This window comes from Helianthus annuus, chromosome 11 (genome assembly GCF_002127325.2).
Source record: "Helianthus annuus cultivar XRQ/B chromosome 11, HanXRQr2.0-SUNRISE, whole genome shotgun sequence".
Taxonomy (NCBI): Eukaryota; Viridiplantae; Streptophyta; class Magnoliopsida; order Asterales; family Asteraceae; genus Helianthus; species Helianthus annuus.
In genome coordinates, this window is record NC_035443.2 from 177627843 (window position 1) to 177646807 (window position 18965).

The window sequence follows — 18965 nt, forward strand, 5'->3', positions numbered from 1 at the left end:
TAATGCTTACCGTTTAGAGGCAAGTGTCTGACCAATTCAAATTAAAGGTCTTAACCATTCAGACTCTGTATAAATCTTAATCATTCAGACATCTTAATCATCCAGACATCTGCTCGTGAAACAAACAGTCTGAACAATTAAGTGCTGAACCAGTAAAATGTCTGAACCATTAAAATTAAAAGCCTCATTAAAAGGTAAACAAATATCCCCTAACTAAATATAAAATCGTAATCGCATATTCATTTTAGATATTTTTAATTTTTAATAATTTTCTTACAATTATTGCACAGTTATGATATTCAAATTCAATTCAAAATATTATTAATTCAGACAAAAAGAAAATAAAATATTAAGACATGCAACACACAACAACACTATTCATATTCATAATATTCTAACAGTCAAACCTACCTAAAACGCTCTCATGACTCCTTCAATTCAGCTTCTTTCAATTCTTGGTAACGCCATAGCTTCCAAGTTTCAATCTTTTTACTTTCTTTCTCTAACAAACACTAAAATACAAAACCCCTTTTGTTTTTCTTCAAAAAAAAGCTACTTATCATCGCCGATCGTTTGTTCAATTCTTGGTTTTTCTTAATACAGCCGGCCAAGGTTGTTTAACTACTTCATTTTCATCAATTTTAATGTTTTTTCGTTGAGTTTAATCTGTTTTTGATCAGTGGATCATCATGTTTATTTGATAGAAACAAATTCTTGATTACTATACCACCCATCATGTATGCCCTCCACCTGTTTGTTAAAAAGCCCCACTCAGTTTTTTTTTTTTTTTTTTTTTTTTTTTTTTTTTTTATAGAGTTTGGATAGTTTTGAGTTGAATAATGTTGCTGATATGTAGTTGTGGTCTGGGTAATTTTTAGTTGTGATTTATGACACCTTTAAGTTTTGGATTTGTTTGCTTGTTTATATGATTATATGTTTTGTTTTTCATTTTTGGTTATGAATTTTCAGGGAACGAGGGGTTAATCGGGCTTCGTTTATGGATAATACGAAGTCGTATCAACAGAGACGAGGGAGTTTCGTCCCTCTATCGCCAACACAAATGCTCTGGTCGAGTGAAAATGGTACAAGTAACAAAGATGACAAAGAGAAAGGCGTTAATGTGCAAGTTGTTCTGCGTTGCAGGTCTGTTTCGAGTAGTGTCATCGTATCTTTCTTTAAGTTGACATAAATGAGAATCTTGGGTTGGAGCATCCATAGTTATTAGTAGCACTATAGCGAATAGCGTAGCAATCATGTTTCGCTATTTGATTTTGGCGCCCCCATAGCGGGCAAATAACGGAATTTTAGGATTTTTTTTGTTTTTTCTTTTTCTGCTTTAATGTAAATATCTGGATTTTATAGGTATAAAATAGTAGGATTTTAGGGTTTTTTTTTTTTTTTTTTTTTTTTTTTTTTTTTTTTTTTTTTTTTTGTTAAGAATACATATAAAACAGCGTATAAAACAACTTATTTGGATATAATATACATATAAAATATTTCTAATTTTTTTTCCTATTGTGTCGCCAAACATAGAATAGCGCCCGCTATTTCATGCTATCGCTACGTAGCGTATACGTAGCTTGTCGCTTTCAATAACTATGGGTGCATCGGCAGACTGGCATGCCTCGAAATCTTTTTGTAGTGTTTTGTAGTTTAAAATGGTAATAAATTACATGTAAGATGTGCCATTATTGACCTATTTACTTAAAAACGGGTCGTTGTTGCATCTGAAACTGTAAAAAAATTTCGATATAGTGAACAGGTCAAAGGGTCAAACAGGTTGAAATCTGTTTCAGTTCTGCCGAAAAAATGACCGTTTTGCCCATCTAGATAACTATATATTTTGTAGTGTGCCTCGAGACGAAGCTTGTTATCGTCTATAACAATAGGATGCGTTTATAGATACAAAAGCTCTTTATCGTTGTGAAGTTTCTCAATATTCAATAATGTGCGGTTTTCAGGCCACTTAGTGACGATGACGTGAGGGCAAAGACACCTGCTGCGGTTACATGTAACGAGGATAAACAAGAAGTAATCGTTACTCAAAACACGGGTAATAAGCAGTCAGATAAAACGTTTTGTTTCGATAAGGTACGTTTTTTAATTCATGTTTGTGTAAATATCTAAAGCTTGATTGACTTCCATTTGAACTCTGATTATAGATATATTTGTTTGTATAGGTGTTCGGTCCGGGCACAAAACAAAAGGATTTGTATGATCAAGTGGTTGCTCCAATAGTTAAAGAAGCTCTTGAGGGTTACAATTGGACGATTTTTGCTTATGGGCAAACGGGTACCGGAAAAACTTATACAATGGAAGGTGAAGGTGGAAAAACAAAGGTCTTACTCTTGCTAAAAAATACAATACTTTTGACTCTTGAGGTTAAATACACCGCATGTTAAAATTTGAATCCGTTTAAAAACGTTTTTTCGACATCCAATCCTTCGTTATAAACACTTAGGTCTGAACCATTAAGTGCTGAACCAGTAAGAGAGGTCTGAACCATTAAGTGCTGAACCAGTAAGAGGTCTGAACCATTAAGAGCCTGTATAATGCTTAACCGTTCAGAGGCAAATATCTGACTAATTCAGATTAGAGGTCTTAACCATTCAGAGGCAAATGTCTGAACCATTCAGACATCTGCTCGTGAAACAAACAGTCTGAACCATTAAGTGCTGAACCAGTAAGAGGTCTGAACCATTAAGTGCTGAACCAGTAAGAGGTCTGAACCATTAAGAGCCTGTATAATGCTTAACCGTTCAGAGGCAAATATCTGACTAATTCAGATTAGAGGTCTTAACCATTCAGAGGCAAATGTCTGAACCATTCAGACATCTGCTCGTGAAACAAACAGTCTGAACCATTAAGTGCTGAACCAGTAAGAGGTCTGAACCATTAAGTGCTGAACCGGTAAGAGGTCTGAACCATTAAGAGCCTTTATAATGCTTAACCGTTCAGAGGCAAATATTTGACTAATTCAGATTAGAGGTCTTAACCATTCAGAGGCAAATGTCTAAACCATTCAGACATCTGCTCGTGAAACAAACAGTCTGAACCATTAAGTGCTGGACCAGTGGTCTGAACCATTAAGAGCCTCATTAAGAGGTAAACAAACAGCCCCTTATGTCATTGTCAGTTTTCCGTTTCCTGTTTAAAAAATCAATATAAGGTTAGAAATTTTTCCTGTTGACTTCAAAGTCAACCATATTTATTGGTACGGGTTGGGGAGACCCGCATCCACTTTTTGTCCAATTTCAAGACTGTTTTATATAATACTCAGGTTACAATCACGTGTATTATACTAATAGAATAAAATATAATGTAATTTGTTAACATATACAACCGTCAAGATACGTATTTAAAAAAAATCAACATTGATGTGACAGTTATAATTTTTGTTAAGTTATTTTTTTAATAAATGTGATTTAAAAGGTCAAAAAATCACATTTGACTATTCCTTCTTTAGCTAATTGACCCGTATGAGATATAACGTTTTTTTTTCCTGCTGTTTGTGTCAGAATGGAGAGTTTCACGAGGACGTTGGAGTTATTCCAAGAGCCGTTGAGCAACTTTTTAACATTCTCGAAGCTCAAAACGCAGACTACAGCATGAAAGTGACGTATATCGAGCTTTATAACGAGGAAATAACAGATCTTTTAGCTCCTGACGAAAAGTCGAAAAAACACATATCTTTAATGGAAGACGGGAAAGGTGCGGTTTTCATGCGAGGGTTAGAAGAGGAACTCGTATCTAGTGCAGATGAAATATACCGAATCTTGGAAAAGGGTTCGTCAAGAAAACACACGGCTGAAACACTTATCAACACACAGAGTAACCGATCGCATTCGTTATTTACCATCACTATTCAAATTAAGGAAAATACTTCAGATGGGGTGGAGATAATCAAATGTGGAAAGCTAAATCTTGTGGATCTTGCTGGTTCCGAAAATATATTACGTTCTGGTGCAAGGGAGGTATGATATAGTTCCATGATACTAGATATGGCAAATTGGGCGGGTCGGTTAGGTAACCGTGTAAAACGGGTGGTTTTTTGGAATAGTTAAATGGGTCTGGTTGGGTATGCTAAAACACCTTTTGTCCTATCTGTTTTTTTAAGAGTAAAATGACATTTTCGTCCCTGAGGTTTGGCCGGTTTTGCGACTTTCGTCCAAATGTTGGTTTTTTCGCATATGGATTCAAAAGGTTTGAAGTCTTGTCATTTTCATCCGACCCGTTAACCCCATCCATTTTCAACATTAAGTCAGGGGTATTTTCGTCCTTTTACCTAACTTAACGTTAAATAAGTAAACAAATAGAGGTAAAAGGACGAAAATAGCCCTGGGTTAACATTAAAAAATGGATGGAGTTAACGGGTCGGATGAAAATGGCAAGATTTCAAACCTTTCGGATCCGGATGTGAAAAAAACAAACCTTTGGACAAAAGTCGCAAAACTGGCCAAACCTTTGGGACGAAAATGGCATTTTACTCTGTTTTTAATGTTATAAATTGTTGGTCTGTCAAGCATAGTTACAAAAACTATATCATTTTAATAATATTGAGATATTTTGAATCAAACGATTTACGAGTGTTTATGCACTAAAAGTACACCTGGCCGACCTTTGACCCAATCGAACAATCTGACCTTTTTTTAAGATATGATTTTTTTATTTTATTTTTCTCTATTCGACCCGTTAGAGTCAAAACATAACCTCATTCGACCTGTTTTCAAGTTAACTTGTTGAACTTACTCGATACTACAAATGAGAGTTTTGACTTTTGAGGTCAACCCTTTGACTTCATCTTCATGGCCAGGGAAGAGCAAGGGAAGCCGGTGAGATCAACAAGAGCTTGCTTACTCTCGGGCGTGTAATAAATGCACTGGTCGACCACTCGGGACATGTTCCATACAGGTGACAATTTTTTATTACAATATTAATTGTTCAATGCAAATTTTCATAATTAATTTATGGTAAACGTAATACTTACAGGGATAGCAAATTAACAAGGTTATTAAGAGATTCCTTAGGAGGGAAAACAAAAACATGCATAATAGCTACCGTGTCACTTTCTATCCACTCCCTCGAAGAAACACAAAACACGCTGGATTATGCGTACCGCGCTAAAAGCATCAAGAATAGACCAGAGGTTAGTTTTCATTTCTTGAACATTAAATTTTGAGTAGTTTTAGTTAGGGGTGTGCATGGGTCGGTTTTGGGCCAAAATCGTAATCATAACTGATCATTTATGGCGATTTCGGTTAATCGGATTTGAAGGTTTTAGCGGGTCGGTTAACCGTAGATTTATGCCTAGCTAAAAATAGCTCGATTCTTTTGACGGTGGAATAAATTGTTATTACTAATAACAATTTATTCCACCGTCAAAAGAATCGAGCTATTTTTAGTATATTACATAGTATTAAAAAATAAAAATAATCTAACACAATTCTATATATTAGTATACTACATAGTATTAAAAAATAAAAATAATCTATAATATTAATATCGATTATTATCGAATATACAAACAAAACGATACAATATAACCCATAAATTCAAACAAATCCATAAATTCAAACAAACATTCAACCAAGATGATATGAATAACCCGTAAAATCTTACAAACGTTCAACCAAAAACATCATATATTGGAAAAAAACGATGGAGTCCAAAATCCGACAAAAATGTTACTACATGTCGGTTTGGGTTGGTTCGGTTATGGCGGGTATGGAAACACTGATAACCATAACCGGCCCACTACTTTGGGTTTTCAGAAAAGCAATTAACCGGTCCACCGGTTTTTATGTGGTTTTGTCGGTTAATTCGATTTTTTGCACACCACTAGTTATAATATTCTTTAATTTCTCCCATCTATCATAAATTTCAGGTTAATCATAAGGCGACAAAATCAGTAGTCGTTAAAGAACTCTACACGGAAATCAACAGTCTCAAGCAAGGTAAAATAAACAATTAATTTATGTTGGTTGTTGAGATTAAATTATTGCATAACTTTATGCTTTTTTTTTTTTTTTTCTGTGGGTTGTTGAGATTAAATTATTGCATAACTTTATGCTCTTTTTGTTTTTTTTTTTTTTTTCTGTGGGTTGTTGAGATTAAATTATTGCATAACTTTATGCTTTTTTTTCATTAGAACTGCATGCCACGAGGGAGAAAAATGGCATATATATACCGCATGATCGTTACCTGAGTGAAGAAGCTGCCAAGAAGGTTTACCTCTATATTAAGTTTGAGCATTCTATATACCACGTGATCATTACCTGAGTGAAAATGACCATTCTGCCCTCACGTGAGTGGCACGTGTTAAAGAGTTAACGTAAAAAATTAACTGGGTTTGGGCAAAAGGACACCGCATGATGAGAAACTGTAACATAAAGGACATCCGGTGTAATTTCGTTACTTTTGCTCAAACTTAAAGGACGTAAAATGCAATTTACCCTAATTTTAATTTCCATAATAAGGTTGTATTGTTTGACACCACACGTCTTAAGATGAAATAGTTGCATTATTTGACTTCATAAATAGTTTAATGAAAGTGTTTTACTAGTATTCAAATTTCAAAATTGCCTTGGTAAAAATATGGAAATTTTCTGGATCAGAATCAGAGTCAGAATAATCGGTAATATGTAATTATTACCTGGGTTTTAAAAAGCGCGCTTGAGGCGCGCCTAGGCACGAGGCGCATCAAGGCGCAAGCCTTGGCGCCTTAGGTAGCCTGAGGCGCGCTTTTTACAAAAAAAGCGCATTTTTTGAGGTTTTTCAGGCCTGAGGCGCGCGCCTCATGTACATAGGGTATTTTTATGCTGTTTTTAAGCATCAAACTGTTGTGCAATAGGTTTTTTAGCTTGTACTTATGGGTAAAATCATATATAAACCTTATTTATAGCTATAATTTGGATAAGAGATGCTAAAAACCTATAGGATATGTATAAAAAAAGAGTAAATTACGTTTTTGGCCCCTGTGGTTATATCACTTTTACGATATTAGCCCAAAATAAGAATTTTAACATATCTGCCCCCATGGTCTCTATAACTAACCATTTTGGCCCCTAAGTCTAACCATTTTGGCCCCCTTGGTCTTTATAACTAACCATTTTGGCTCCCATGATCTCTAGACTTAGGGGCCAAAATGGTTAGTTATAGAGACCATGGGGGCAGATATGTTAAAAATTCTTATTTTGGGCTAATATAGTAAAAGTGATATAACCACAGGGGCCAAAAACGTAATTTACTCTATAAAAAATTATATAATCACTTTGCGCCTCGGGTACGAAAAGCCCACGCTTTTGCGCTTTGCGCCTTGGTTTTAGACCTCGTCGCTTTTGTGCGACTCGCACTTTTTAAAACCAAGATTATTACATATGCAAATTGTATATATTTTTAACTTGAAAATTTTCTGAAATGCAGTTGTGTATATTTTTAACATTTTCATCGTTTCTTGTAGGAAATGGCTGAGAAGTTAGAACTAAAAAGTAAGGTAAATATACCTATTTTTTTCGTATTATATGCGACTTCTCATCATAGTATTAAACACTGAAAAACTGAATTTTCATAGGAACTATTGAATCTTCAAGAACTCTTCTTTTATCAACAAAAGTTGACTACAGAATTAAGTCAACAACTTGAAAACACTCAGGTTAGACTGCTGTTTTCTTTTTGTAGTCAGTGGCGGAGCTTGACCAAAAGTTCCGGGGGGCGGAAAGTTATGGGACCTAATTTATATAATGTATAAATATTTAGCCAAAATAATTGGGGGGGGGGGGGGTTCCTTTATAATTTTAAAATTTTCGGACTAAAAATCGGAAATTTTACACTTTTAACCGAAACATTCGGGGGGCGGATGCTGATGGGCGTAGGATAGTAGGGGCGGGAGGGGGCGGCCGACCCCCGAACTTTTCGCTCAGTAGTGGAGAGTATGTAGTTTTCGTATAGAAATTTTTGGGTATATACGTTTTTGACCCCCTGGTTTTATAGAAATATTTTGGTATATTTTTTTTTCGACCCCCCGGTCGGAAATCTCAAGCTTCGCCACTACGGATGCACCCCCCGGTTTCCACTAAGCTCCTCCCCTGTTTGTAGTCCTAAAAAGTATTTATCTAATGCATACGGTTCTTAACTTCAGAGAGAACTCCAGGAAAGCAAGAAAGATGTGACGGGGCTAAACCATAAATTAAAACAGGCGAATGCGATGATAAAAGAGAAAGAAAATCTTATACTCAATCTTCTTGGATCTGGTTAGTTAAGTTACGGTTTTAAGATGGAAGTGAAAATTTCGACTCGTTTACTTAAGAATGAGTTTATTTCGGTTATCGTTTATAACTATGGGTTAAATCAGGGGGGGGGGGGGCTAAACGGGTCGTGTTCGCGGGTTCAACCCGACCTGAAAATTTTAGATGAACCCGAACCCGACCCGAACCTGGAAATTGTGTCATACATATGAACCCGAACACAACCGAATATTCACGGCCGGGTTGATCCAAACACAGCCTGTTCAACCCGAATTTTTTTTTCCCGCAAATTAATATATTAAAGTTAAAATTTACTAAAAAAACACACAAATGTATATAATACAATTATATTTATTTATAAAATTTTATGTCAATTTCTCTTTTTAAGTTATAATTATGGCATAAAATACACACCTAATTTAATTTATGACATAAAACATATTGTAAAAATATATAATATAATATAAATGGGTTAAACGGGTCAAATCGCCAACCCAACAGAGTCGACCCGAACCCGACCCTTTTAGTTAAACGGGTTCATGGGTTCAACTTGAAACTAACCCGAACCTGTTTAGACTAAACCCAAACCCGCGAACTTTGTGTTAGGTTCGTGTCGTGTTTTTGGGTCATGTCAGAAATTCACACCCCTAGATTAAATTAGTATAAATAGCTAAATGGAAACTGGTCAAATGATCCAACTGCTTGAGAGCCACTCAAAGTGCTTTTGAATGCGTACGGTCTCCAAAATCTTTTAATTTTTGCAATATTAATAACATAGCTTTTGCAATCTTATTTAACCACAAGTTATTTATATATGAAAAGAGTTAATTATTGTTTTCGTCCCTGTGGTTTGTCAAAAATCACTATTTCAGACCATTAGTTTAAAAATTGCGATTTCAGTCCCTGTGGTTTCACTTTTGTAACCATTTCAGTCCTTGTACTAACAGAATAAATGGATTGAAATGGTTACGAAAGTGAAACCACAGGGACTGAAATGGTTACGAAAGTGAAACCACAGGGACTGAAATCGCAATTTTTAAACTAATGGACTGAAATAGTGATTTTTGACAAACCACAGGGACGAAAACAGTAATTAACTCATATGAAAATGAACCAAAATGTTTACTTAAAACAACCAGTTTATATAAAGTAACAAGCAACTTCCAAATTAACTAACATTTTTTACTATATTGTAGAAAAAACACTCACTGAAAGAGCGGTTGAGCTACATAGTGAGCTTGAGAATGCAACATCAGAGGTATCCGGCTTGTTCGCGAAAATCGGTTTGTATCAACTTTTTCGAAAACATAGCCATTTTTTACGGTTTACGATTTAAGAACTTGCAATGATATCGCTTCTTATTTTCTATGTGATAGAGCACAAGAACCACATAGAAGAAGGAAATAAAATGCTAATCCGGAGCTTCCAAACACTATTAGCTCAACATCTCGACGTTCTTCACCAGATTATCGTTTCTTCTGTGGCACACCAAGAGCAACAATTAAATGCAATCGAAGAACATATGAAATCGTTCTTAAATGAGCAGGACAAGGTAGACCATAAAACATATGGATTAGGATCAAATACAAAGGATTCTAATTGTAAGAAGGGTACAAAGGCTCCTAAAAAACCCATTACAGAAAAAAAAAAAAAAAAAAAACTTAAACATCCACCACCACCAAAAACCTAACCCCCCCCCCCAATCACCCACCCATAATTTTTTTTTTTTTTTTTGCCGAGGGGGGTGGGGGTGGGTGTTTAGTTTTTTTTAGTTTTTTTTAGTTTTTTTTTTTTTTTTGGGGGGGGGGGGTTAGGTTTTTGGGGGGTGGGGGGTTAGGTTTTTTGGGGATTTTTTTGGTGAGGTATAGTTTTTTTTTGTTTTTCTTTTCCGAGGGGGGGGGGGTGTGGGGGGTGGTTTAGATTTTTGGGTGGTGGTGGGGTGGGGTGGGGGTGGGTGTTTAGGTTTTGGGTGATGATGTAGTGAATCTACTTTAATGGGTCAAATGGGTTATATAAAAAAATTATCCAAAAAGGAATTAGGTTAACCGGTTCGAAAGCATATTATTCCAAAAGTTAGGTAACTATTTAAATTAGAATTTTTTTAGGAGTAAAGTACATGGATGGTCCCTGTGGTTTATCAAAATTTTGGATTTGGTTCCTAGCTTTTCAAAAGTACACGGATGGTCCCTGTGGTTTGCACTTTGTAACGCGTTTTGTTCTCAACTTTTTTCCAAAAGTACATGCATGATCCTTGTGGTTTGCACTTTGTAACGCATTTAGTCCCTAACTTGGATCTGCTAAAACCTTTAGATTTGTTGGCTGGGGACTAAATGCGTTACGAAGTGCAAACTACAGGGACCACCTATGTAGTTTTAGAAAGCTAGGGACCCAATCAAAAGTTTTGATAAACCACAGGGACCATCCGTGTACTTTTCTCTTTTTTAATCATACTGAACACACAAAGTCTAAATTTCTTAAACAAACAGTGTTGCGGGTCAATCTAACCTGATTTGACCCACGCAAAAGTTGCATGTTTTGACCCAACCTGCCTGACTCGCCCACATGTAGCTTTGCACATGCTTATGTAAGCACTTTAAAACGTATCTATATATTTAGTCAAATAAAATTTACAAACTCGATTTACTCAATTTAGAGTGAATTTCAAGGATTGTCCTTTATCTTTATACCCATTTTCAGGCGTTGTCCTTTATGTTCAAAATTGACGAGTTTTGTCCTTTATGTTTTCATATCATACACGTTTTGTCCTTTAGGCCTAACCCAGTTAGTTTTTTCAGTTAAACTTGGTCATGTGCTTAGCACATGAGGGCATTTTTGTCAATTCAAAGGTTGCAAAGGCTTTGAGCTGTAAATCTGCCGTTGAACTTACGTTTGAATTGACAAAAATGCCCTCATGTGCAAAGCACATGACCAAATTTAACTGAAAAAACTAACTGGGTTAGGCCTAAAGGACAAAATGTGTATGATATGAAAACATAAAGGACAAAACTCGTCAATTTTGAACATAAAGGACAGCGCCTGAAAATGGGTATAAAGATAAAGGACAATCCTTGAAATTCACTCCTCAATTTATGTTTGGATAGGCTAATGAAGAGCTTCAAATGCGCGTAAAAAAGGTTAAGGATGTATTTACGGGTGGAATTCAATCTCTGGCTGAACTAGCTACGGAGTTCAGTGGCCATTCAAAGACGGCATTCGACAACATAAATTCGGAAGTTGTTGAGCATTCGTCTGCCCTTACAGAAGTGAGTAAGCTAAATCTTCTTCAATAATGTTTTCAAGAGAATAATGGACTTAATATCGTATAACGTATTTATGTTATACAGTTGATTAGAGGAGCTTCAGTCAAAGTCGGTGACATACTTGTTGATTTGCATAGTAACCTTAACGAACAAGAGCAAAGTATATCTTCATTTTGGCAACGACAACATGAGGTACATCATTAGCTATTAGTCAAATGTCTAAAGTTCCTTTGATCGTGACGAATATTAAACGTTTGTAGATTTGAGTTATAATATTTTAACTGTTAGCTAAATACGAAACGTGTTAAAAAATCATCTAAAGTGTATTTAAATTTAAATCCATACAAACTCCTAAATTGTTTTTTTATTTTTTATTTTTTATTTATTTATTTTATTTTTTGTAGAAACAAGTGGATTATTGTTTTGATAGTATAGCTTTTATAATCATATCTAATACATTTTGACCCATAAAAAATATATTAAAATATATAGACTAATTTTAATTTTAAACGTATCAAAATAAAAAAAAAAATATGTGGGAGGGGGTTGGAGTGTTAACATTTTAAATTTACTAATCAATAAGATATAAAAATGTGGAAAACAAACAAAAAATATACATATAATGCTTTTAATATATATGCCTTTCAGGTCTTTAAACTATTAGAAAAATAACGATAATACATACAGATATATGTGTAATATATTTTTTTTATTATTTTTGTTTTTTATGTTATCAATATTTGTAAAAAATAAAAAAAAAATAACAAAAATGAACGAGCCGGCTGGATTTGGCTCCAGCTGGCTCGGACATTTTACGAGCCAAGCTCGAACTCGACTTTTCAGCTTGATGAAATAAACGAGTCGAGCCTAAGTTTGAGCTCGAGCTCAACCTCGACCTGGCTTGGCTCAATTTCAGACCTAGTCACATTACGCAAATTTTTATTTATTTATTTTTTTTTTGTTTTGGTAACCAGAGCCAGTTGAGAGCATATCAGACAACTCAATCGGCATCTAGTATTACTGTTAACTTCTTCAAGACTCTGAGCAAGGACATCTTCACAGTGATTCAAACGGTGGAAGAAGCACGAACTATATACGACCAGAAATTAAGCGAATTCAAGAAAAAGTTTGAGGTTTTTCACACTCCATTACATAAAAAAGTTCCCACCTTTTATCTTTATGTTGTAAAACAGTTATCACCGTCTTAATTTTCTTTTGAGTTAAATGCCATTTTAGTCCCTGTGGTTTGAGTCATTTTGCCAGTTTAGTCCAAAGGTTTCATTTTTAACATGTGGGTCCAAAAAGGTTTCACAGTTGCCATTTTAGTCCACTTGGTTAACTTCATCCATTTTTTCTGTTAATGAGAAGGCCAATTTGGTCATTTTGTATGTAATTCTGTTAACTAAAAGGGCAAGTCAGCCATATAAAATGACCGAATTGGCCTTCTCATTAACAGAAAAAATGGATGAAGTTAACCCAGTGGACTAAAATGGCAACTGTGAAACCTTTTTGGACCCACAGGTTAAAAATGAAACCTTTGGACTAAACTGGCAAAATGGCCCAAACCACAGGGACTAAAATGGCATTTAACTCTTTTCTTTTTTAGGACTATGCCGATGCTGAAGACAAACAACTGTTGGACAAAATGGCAGAACTTTTAGCAAATTCAAACACTAAAAAGAAACAAATGGTGTTCAACTTTTTTCTTTTATTTTTTGTGATCTTTCTTTTATTACCGATATTTACAAAACGTAGATTAATTTGTTGCTATAATTATAGGTTCAAACCGAACTAGATGATATTAGCGGTTATATCGGCAGCAAAACCTACACGCTTCATAACAAGATGTCAAACATGCATGCTCTCACTTCCTCCACAGAAGACGAATTTACAAGTTTCGTGGGAAAAATAAAGAAACATTATGATGAGGATGAAAACTCGATCCAGAATGGGAAGATTGGTTTGACATCCATGCTCCAAAGCTGGTAAAAAACTTCTCACTATAGCAAAATATATTGTGGTTGTAAAATCGCTAGACGCTAGTCGGCCGGTGGGGTACGGACTAGCAGTGGCGGATCTAGAAAATCTTCGTAGCGGTAACGTTTTTTAAAAAAACGGTAACGAAACTGAAAAAAGGTCAAAAAAGTCAATTTTTCCAAAATTTACACTACTGCCGGAGCGCCGAGCGGTAGCGAAGGCTACCCCTTCCCCTAAGGTAGGTCCGCCCCTGTGGACTAGCGATTAATCGGGGTTAATCAGGATTAATCGGATTGGGATTTTTGTATGTAATTTTCAGTTTTATATGTATACATATCCATTTTTATAGGTAAATATTTTAAGTAGACATGTTTTAACTTCTCCTCGACCCATTTTTTAAGTATACATGATTAATCGCCGGAATCTACATGGTTTGGTTGGAAACTGGCTGGAATTTACAGGTTTGGCCGGATTCTGGCCGAAATCGCCGATTTTTGGCCGGCTGACTAGGGCCGACTACCGATTAATGAATTAATCAGTGACCGGCCGAATAGCGATTAACCACCGACTCGTCGACTAGTCCCAATTTTTACAACACTATATATATGAATTTAATAATCTTTTTACTTCAAATGAAAGGATAACCAAGGCAAGAATGGGTGATCAACATTGGAGGCAAGTCCAAGAATCTCTAAGCGGATTACAAAAAAGACATATAGAATCTGTGGATTCCAAAATCAAGTAAGTTTAAAAAGGCTACTCATTTGACTTTGCGATCACAATTGCTTTAAGAAACTCAGCGTTTGTGTTTGACTGAACGACAGTTTTGCCCATGGTTTCAAAAGTCGCTAAGCGCTCCCTAGTCGGTTGACCAGGGAGTTGCGTGTGCTCGGACATGTTAAATTATAAAGAAATTTGTTTTCGGGAAATTTTATGAATGTCAAATATCATAAGGTTACTAATATTTATAACAAAATACGTGAATATCAATAAATAAAAAAAAAGTTGAAATACTAAAATATTTTAAAAATTGATATTCATCTGTTGAAAAACGATACTCATTCTTTAATATAATAAACATAGGAATTATGTTTTTTTTTAAGTCAAACTTGGCTTGAGTTGACCTACTAGATCCGATTCTGGCCGAGGTTGACCGCGTTTGATCGAGATTACGAGTAATTAGGCGGGGTTGAAGAAAGCCACCTCAGCAGCCTACCTTGTAGCGATTACTCGGTGGTACCGGCCTCCGAGACCTTGTTTTACAACATTTTCTGCCAAAGTTTGAATTATTATCCTTTTGTTTATTTCGTCTTCTAGGTAGTTAATTGTAGTTACCGAAAGAAAAATATTAAAGCAAAAGATCATGTCCATGTTTTGACTTTATTTGTTTGACCTCAACATGCCAACTAAAAATAATTTGTAACTAAAATCGTTTCTTTCTTCCGGTTTTCAATTGTTTTAAACATGTTTTCTGAATGTAGGGGCGCCCTCGAAACCAACCAAACGGTTTACACTAGATTTTCATCCATGGCTTCGTCAACACTTGAAGAAGTAGATATTGCACAAAGTGGCTCTCTCACATCCATTGAATGTAAGACATGATATTCCAAACTAGGGGTGCAAACGAGCCGAGCTACTCGAGCTCGGCTAAGAAAAAAGCTCGAACAAGCCGAGCTTAAACGAGCTCGAGCTCGAGCCTAAAAACAAGCTCATTTAGTAAACGAGCCCGAGCCCGAGCTTTGCTTATCGAGCTTGAGCCGGCTCGCGAGTCTAAACGAGCTTTCTTTTTATATGTTTTTTATTAATATATTAAACATATATTTATATAATAATAATTACCATTTATATAAAAATAAAAAATAACTAAATTATATGTATAATAACGATTATAATTAATATAAATTAATTAATAAATAATAAACGAGTCGAGCTCAAGCCGAGCTTGAGCTTGAAAAATTACCTTCGAGCCGAGCTTGAGCTTTAGAAATAAATCTCGAATCGAACCGAGCTCGAGCTTTCATATGTTAAACGAGCTCGAGCTCGAGCTTGGTCGAGCTCGGGCTCGGCTCGTTTGCACCCCTATTCCAAACATAATAATGATTTCCCATTTGGGGTTGCCGGATGTCAACTGCAACATTCAAAATTTGCAAAATTTTCAAGTTCAAAGTACCCAAGTTTGCATAAGTAATGACAACAAAAATACTTGTGGGGCAAAGCATGCCGATTGGGTAATGGGTCAAAACGGGTGACTTTATGTGCGGGCCAACATGTTGGACCGTTGGGGTCAGACAAACTCATCCCTTTTTGTAAATAGTTAGTATAGTGAAATATGATTAAGAAAATTATATTGTTGAGTTAAATGCCATTTTAGTCCCTGTGGTTTGGGCCATTTTGCCAGTTTAGTCCAAAGGTTTGAAACGTTGCCATTATAGTCCAAATAGTTTGAAACGTTGCCATTTTAGTCCATTGGGTTAACTTCATCTCATTTTTCTGTTAACGAGAAGGGCAATTCGGTCATTTTATATGGCCGAGTTGCCCTTCTAGTTAGCAGAATTACATAAAAAATGACTGAATTGTCCTTCTACTTAACAAAAAAAATGGATGGAGTTAACCCAGTGGACTAAAATGGTAACGTTTGAAGCTATTTGGACTAAAAGGGCAACGTTTCAAACCTTTGGACCAAACTGGCAAAATGGCCCAAACCACAAGGACTAAAAGGGCACTGTAAACATTTAAATGCATGCTTTGCGAATTTTAACCGGTTTAACTTGTTCGATTCATTTGACGTGTTTCATTTCTAGTTTTTTTTTTTTTTTTTTTTTTTTTTTTTTTTTTTTTTTATGAAATAACCCTTTTGCCTTGATATTAATAAATACAACTCAAGCTGTGACCTGTTTCCATATATATTTCTTTTTGCAGATCTATTGAGGTTTAATCATGAAGAAAATGAGGGGATAAATTCCCTAACAAGAATTTCTCGTGACGCTATGAAAGTTATGGAGACTGCTCATTCTGACAAAATAACCGAGATCACGAAAGACGTTGAAAAGTGCTTGATAAATGACTACAAAGTAATAAAATATTAAGAAACTGCATTTTTAGTTTAGTTATTATAATCCACCTTTGATCAAATTTCTATGTTAGGTAACCAAAGTCTTTACCTAGAATAGACCATCAAAGTTAAAAAAATACAGTGAAAATGATGACATGGCGGCTGACTCGAGAAGTTTGACCATGTTGACTTTTTGAATTCTTGGAACCTTGATGGTTACCTTAGATAGAAATTTGATCAAATAGGTTAATTTTTAGAGTGAATTTCAAGGATTGTCCTTTATCTTTATATCCATTTTCAGGCGCTGTCCTTTATGTTTAAAATTGACTAGTTTTGTCCTTTATATGTTCTCATATCATACACGTTTTGTCCTTTAGGCCTAACCCAGTTAGTTTTTTCAGTTAAATTTGGTCATATGCTTTGCACATGAGGGCATTTTTGTCAATTCAAAGGTAAGTTCGACGGCAGATTTACAGCTCAAAGCTTCTGCAACCTTTAAATTGACAAAAATGACCTCATGTGCAAAGCATATGACCAAATTTAACTGAAAAAACTAATTGGGTTAGGCCTAAAGGACAAAACGTGTATGATATGAGAACACATAAAGGACAAAACTCGTCAATTTTAAACATAAAGGACAGCGCCTGAAAATGGATATAAAGATAAAGGACAATCCTTGAAATTCACTCTAATTTTTATGCAATTTGCATGAAATATAATTTTGTGTTGCATCTTTTTCATTTGCAATAAACAGGTGGATGATTCTGTGTTCTCGACACCAAATATCTGTAAAAAGTCAAACAAAGTCAACACAGAAGAATTCAAAACTCCACCATTTGAGGTTTTGATGGATGCATTTAGAAAAGCCCAATCAGAAAAACAAGAAAATGGGGATTTAAATGCAATTTCCATTGGAGCTACTAATGGAAGCTACTCAAGAGCATACTCAACATAGACGTTAACAAGATCTTGATATGATATGATACGATATTAACATATTTAATGTAAGTATAGATGTTTCATAGGACAAATACGGATCATTTTCGATATAAATTTGCTGGAATATATGTTCATAACCGGAGTTTAGCGTGATATCGTCGCCAAAGATTTGTTTTTCTTCGTAGGGTGTTTGGGATTGTTTATTAAAATCGCCTATCTTTTTTTTCCAGAAAGAGTTAATTACTGTTTTCATCCCTGTGGTTTGTCAAAAGTCACTATTTCAGTCCATTAGTTTAAAAATTGCGATTTCAGTCCCTGTGGTTTCACTTTTGTAAACATTTCAGTCCACCTCGTAACCATTTCAGTCCCTGTACTTACAGAATAAATGGATTGAAATGGTTACGAAAGTGAAACCACAGGGCTGAAATGGTTACGAAAGTGAAACCACAGGGACTGAAATCGCAATTTTTAAACTAATGGACTGAAATAGTGATTTTTGACAAACCACAGGGACGAAAACAGTAATTAACTCTTCCAGAAATTTTTAATCTTTATAGATAATAAAGCAAAATGATTTTCTAAAATCAATTATTGGGGCCCAAAACCATTTTATAAATTTTGGTTCTATTGTTTCAATTTTCAAATGTAATTGCACATCCAACAAGTTACAAACATATGCCAATGATTGTATGGTAGATATACCAAGTTAGTTGCAAATGCTGAAATGCTACTACATTAAGGGACATGCAAGATGTAAAAAACTTGATACCTCACATGTAAAGGGGAAGTGAAAAACAATACGTAAAACACTGGACTTTTCACATACGTATAAAAAAACAAAACGTAACCATTTTAAGTTTTTGAAAGCTTTAGTTTGGGTGTAGTGGGCTAACACCCATGCTGACTAGGCAGATATGGGGCATGATACACCGCTCCTGATGGGTGTGACTGACTTACAATTTTTGTGGGCGATAACCGTTTTCCCTTGTCTTTTCAGCCAATGAGATGGTTCTTGATCATGCCTTTCCTTTAACCTTTTTTTTTTTTTAAATTTATTTGGTTTAAATATAATTTTAGTGGGTGGTGCATGTGAAACCATTACATAAGTTTAGTAAAAAAAAAGTGAATGAGTTCCCCTGCCTGCCTACGTGGCAGTAACGTGACAGTCACATTTTCATTTTTTAGTTAAAAAACTACACATGATCTTATATGATTGGTTGCTAGACAATATTGAAAAACAAGTTACTTTGAAAAGACAAAACCACTCGAAATTACCCTAATCCGTCTCTTTCTTAAAGCATCAACTTGTAGCAAAATTGAAATTTGTTAGAAACTCTTTAGTTGTACGTGGACGTGACTAATTACATCAATTTAGTGAACCATGTAAATACATGAAGTGTTATTTGTGTGCGTTTAAATGATCACATATTAAATATTCAAAACATTCGTTTTCTTAACAATTTTTCCCTCTAAAATGTCCACGACTCTTAACTA

General features: G+C 35.1%; 1 protein-coding gene across 2 annotated transcripts; it reads left to right on the forward strand.

Moving 5' to 3' along the window:
• The first annotated feature begins 363 nt into the window (after window positions 1-363).
• LOC110891223 (kinesin-like protein KIN-5D) lies at window positions 364-17639 on the forward strand. Of its 2 annotated transcripts, none has more exons than XM_022138923.2 (23): window positions 364-458; window positions 970-1143; window positions 1962-2091; window positions 2181-2339; window positions 3519-3974; window positions 4814-4911; window positions 4990-5146; window positions 5885-5954; window positions 6149-6225; window positions 7460-7492; window positions 7571-7651; window positions 8138-8249; window positions 9440-9526; window positions 9620-9795; window positions 11345-11506; window positions 11588-11695; window positions 12478-12636; window positions 13110-13193; window positions 13283-13488; window positions 14120-14221; window positions 14962-15071; window positions 16400-16551; window positions 17287-17620. In XM_022138923.2, exons 2-23 carry the CDS (start codon window positions 998-1000, stop codon window positions 17485-17487), a joined length of 3066 nt encoding a protein of 1021 aa, XP_021994615.1. In that variant the 5' UTR covers window positions 364-458; window positions 970-997; the 3' UTR covers window positions 17488-17620. The 2 variants fall into 2 exon arrangements, with proteins under 2 accessions (XP_021994615.1, XP_021994614.1); XM_022138922.1 differs by lacking the exon at window positions 364-458 and adding an exon at window positions 465-612 and having other exon boundaries at window positions 17287-17639.
• The last annotated feature ends 1326 nt before the right edge of the window (window positions 17640-18965 follow it).

Excerpts from the sequence above, each read along its gene's own strand:
- LOC110891223 (XM_022138923.2), top strand. The coding sequence starts at position 998 with ATGGATAATACGAAGTCGTATCAACAGAGACGAGGGAGTTTCGTCCCT. Across the intron at positions 11,696-12,477 it reads TTTGGCAACGACAACATGAG|AGCCAGTTGAGAGCATATCA; the intron begins GTACATCATTAG and ends TTTGGTAACCAG. Across the intron at positions 14,222-14,961 it reads TCTGTGGATTCCAAAATCAA|GGGCGCCCTCGAAACCAACC; the intron begins GTAAGTTTAAAA and ends TTCTGAATGTAG.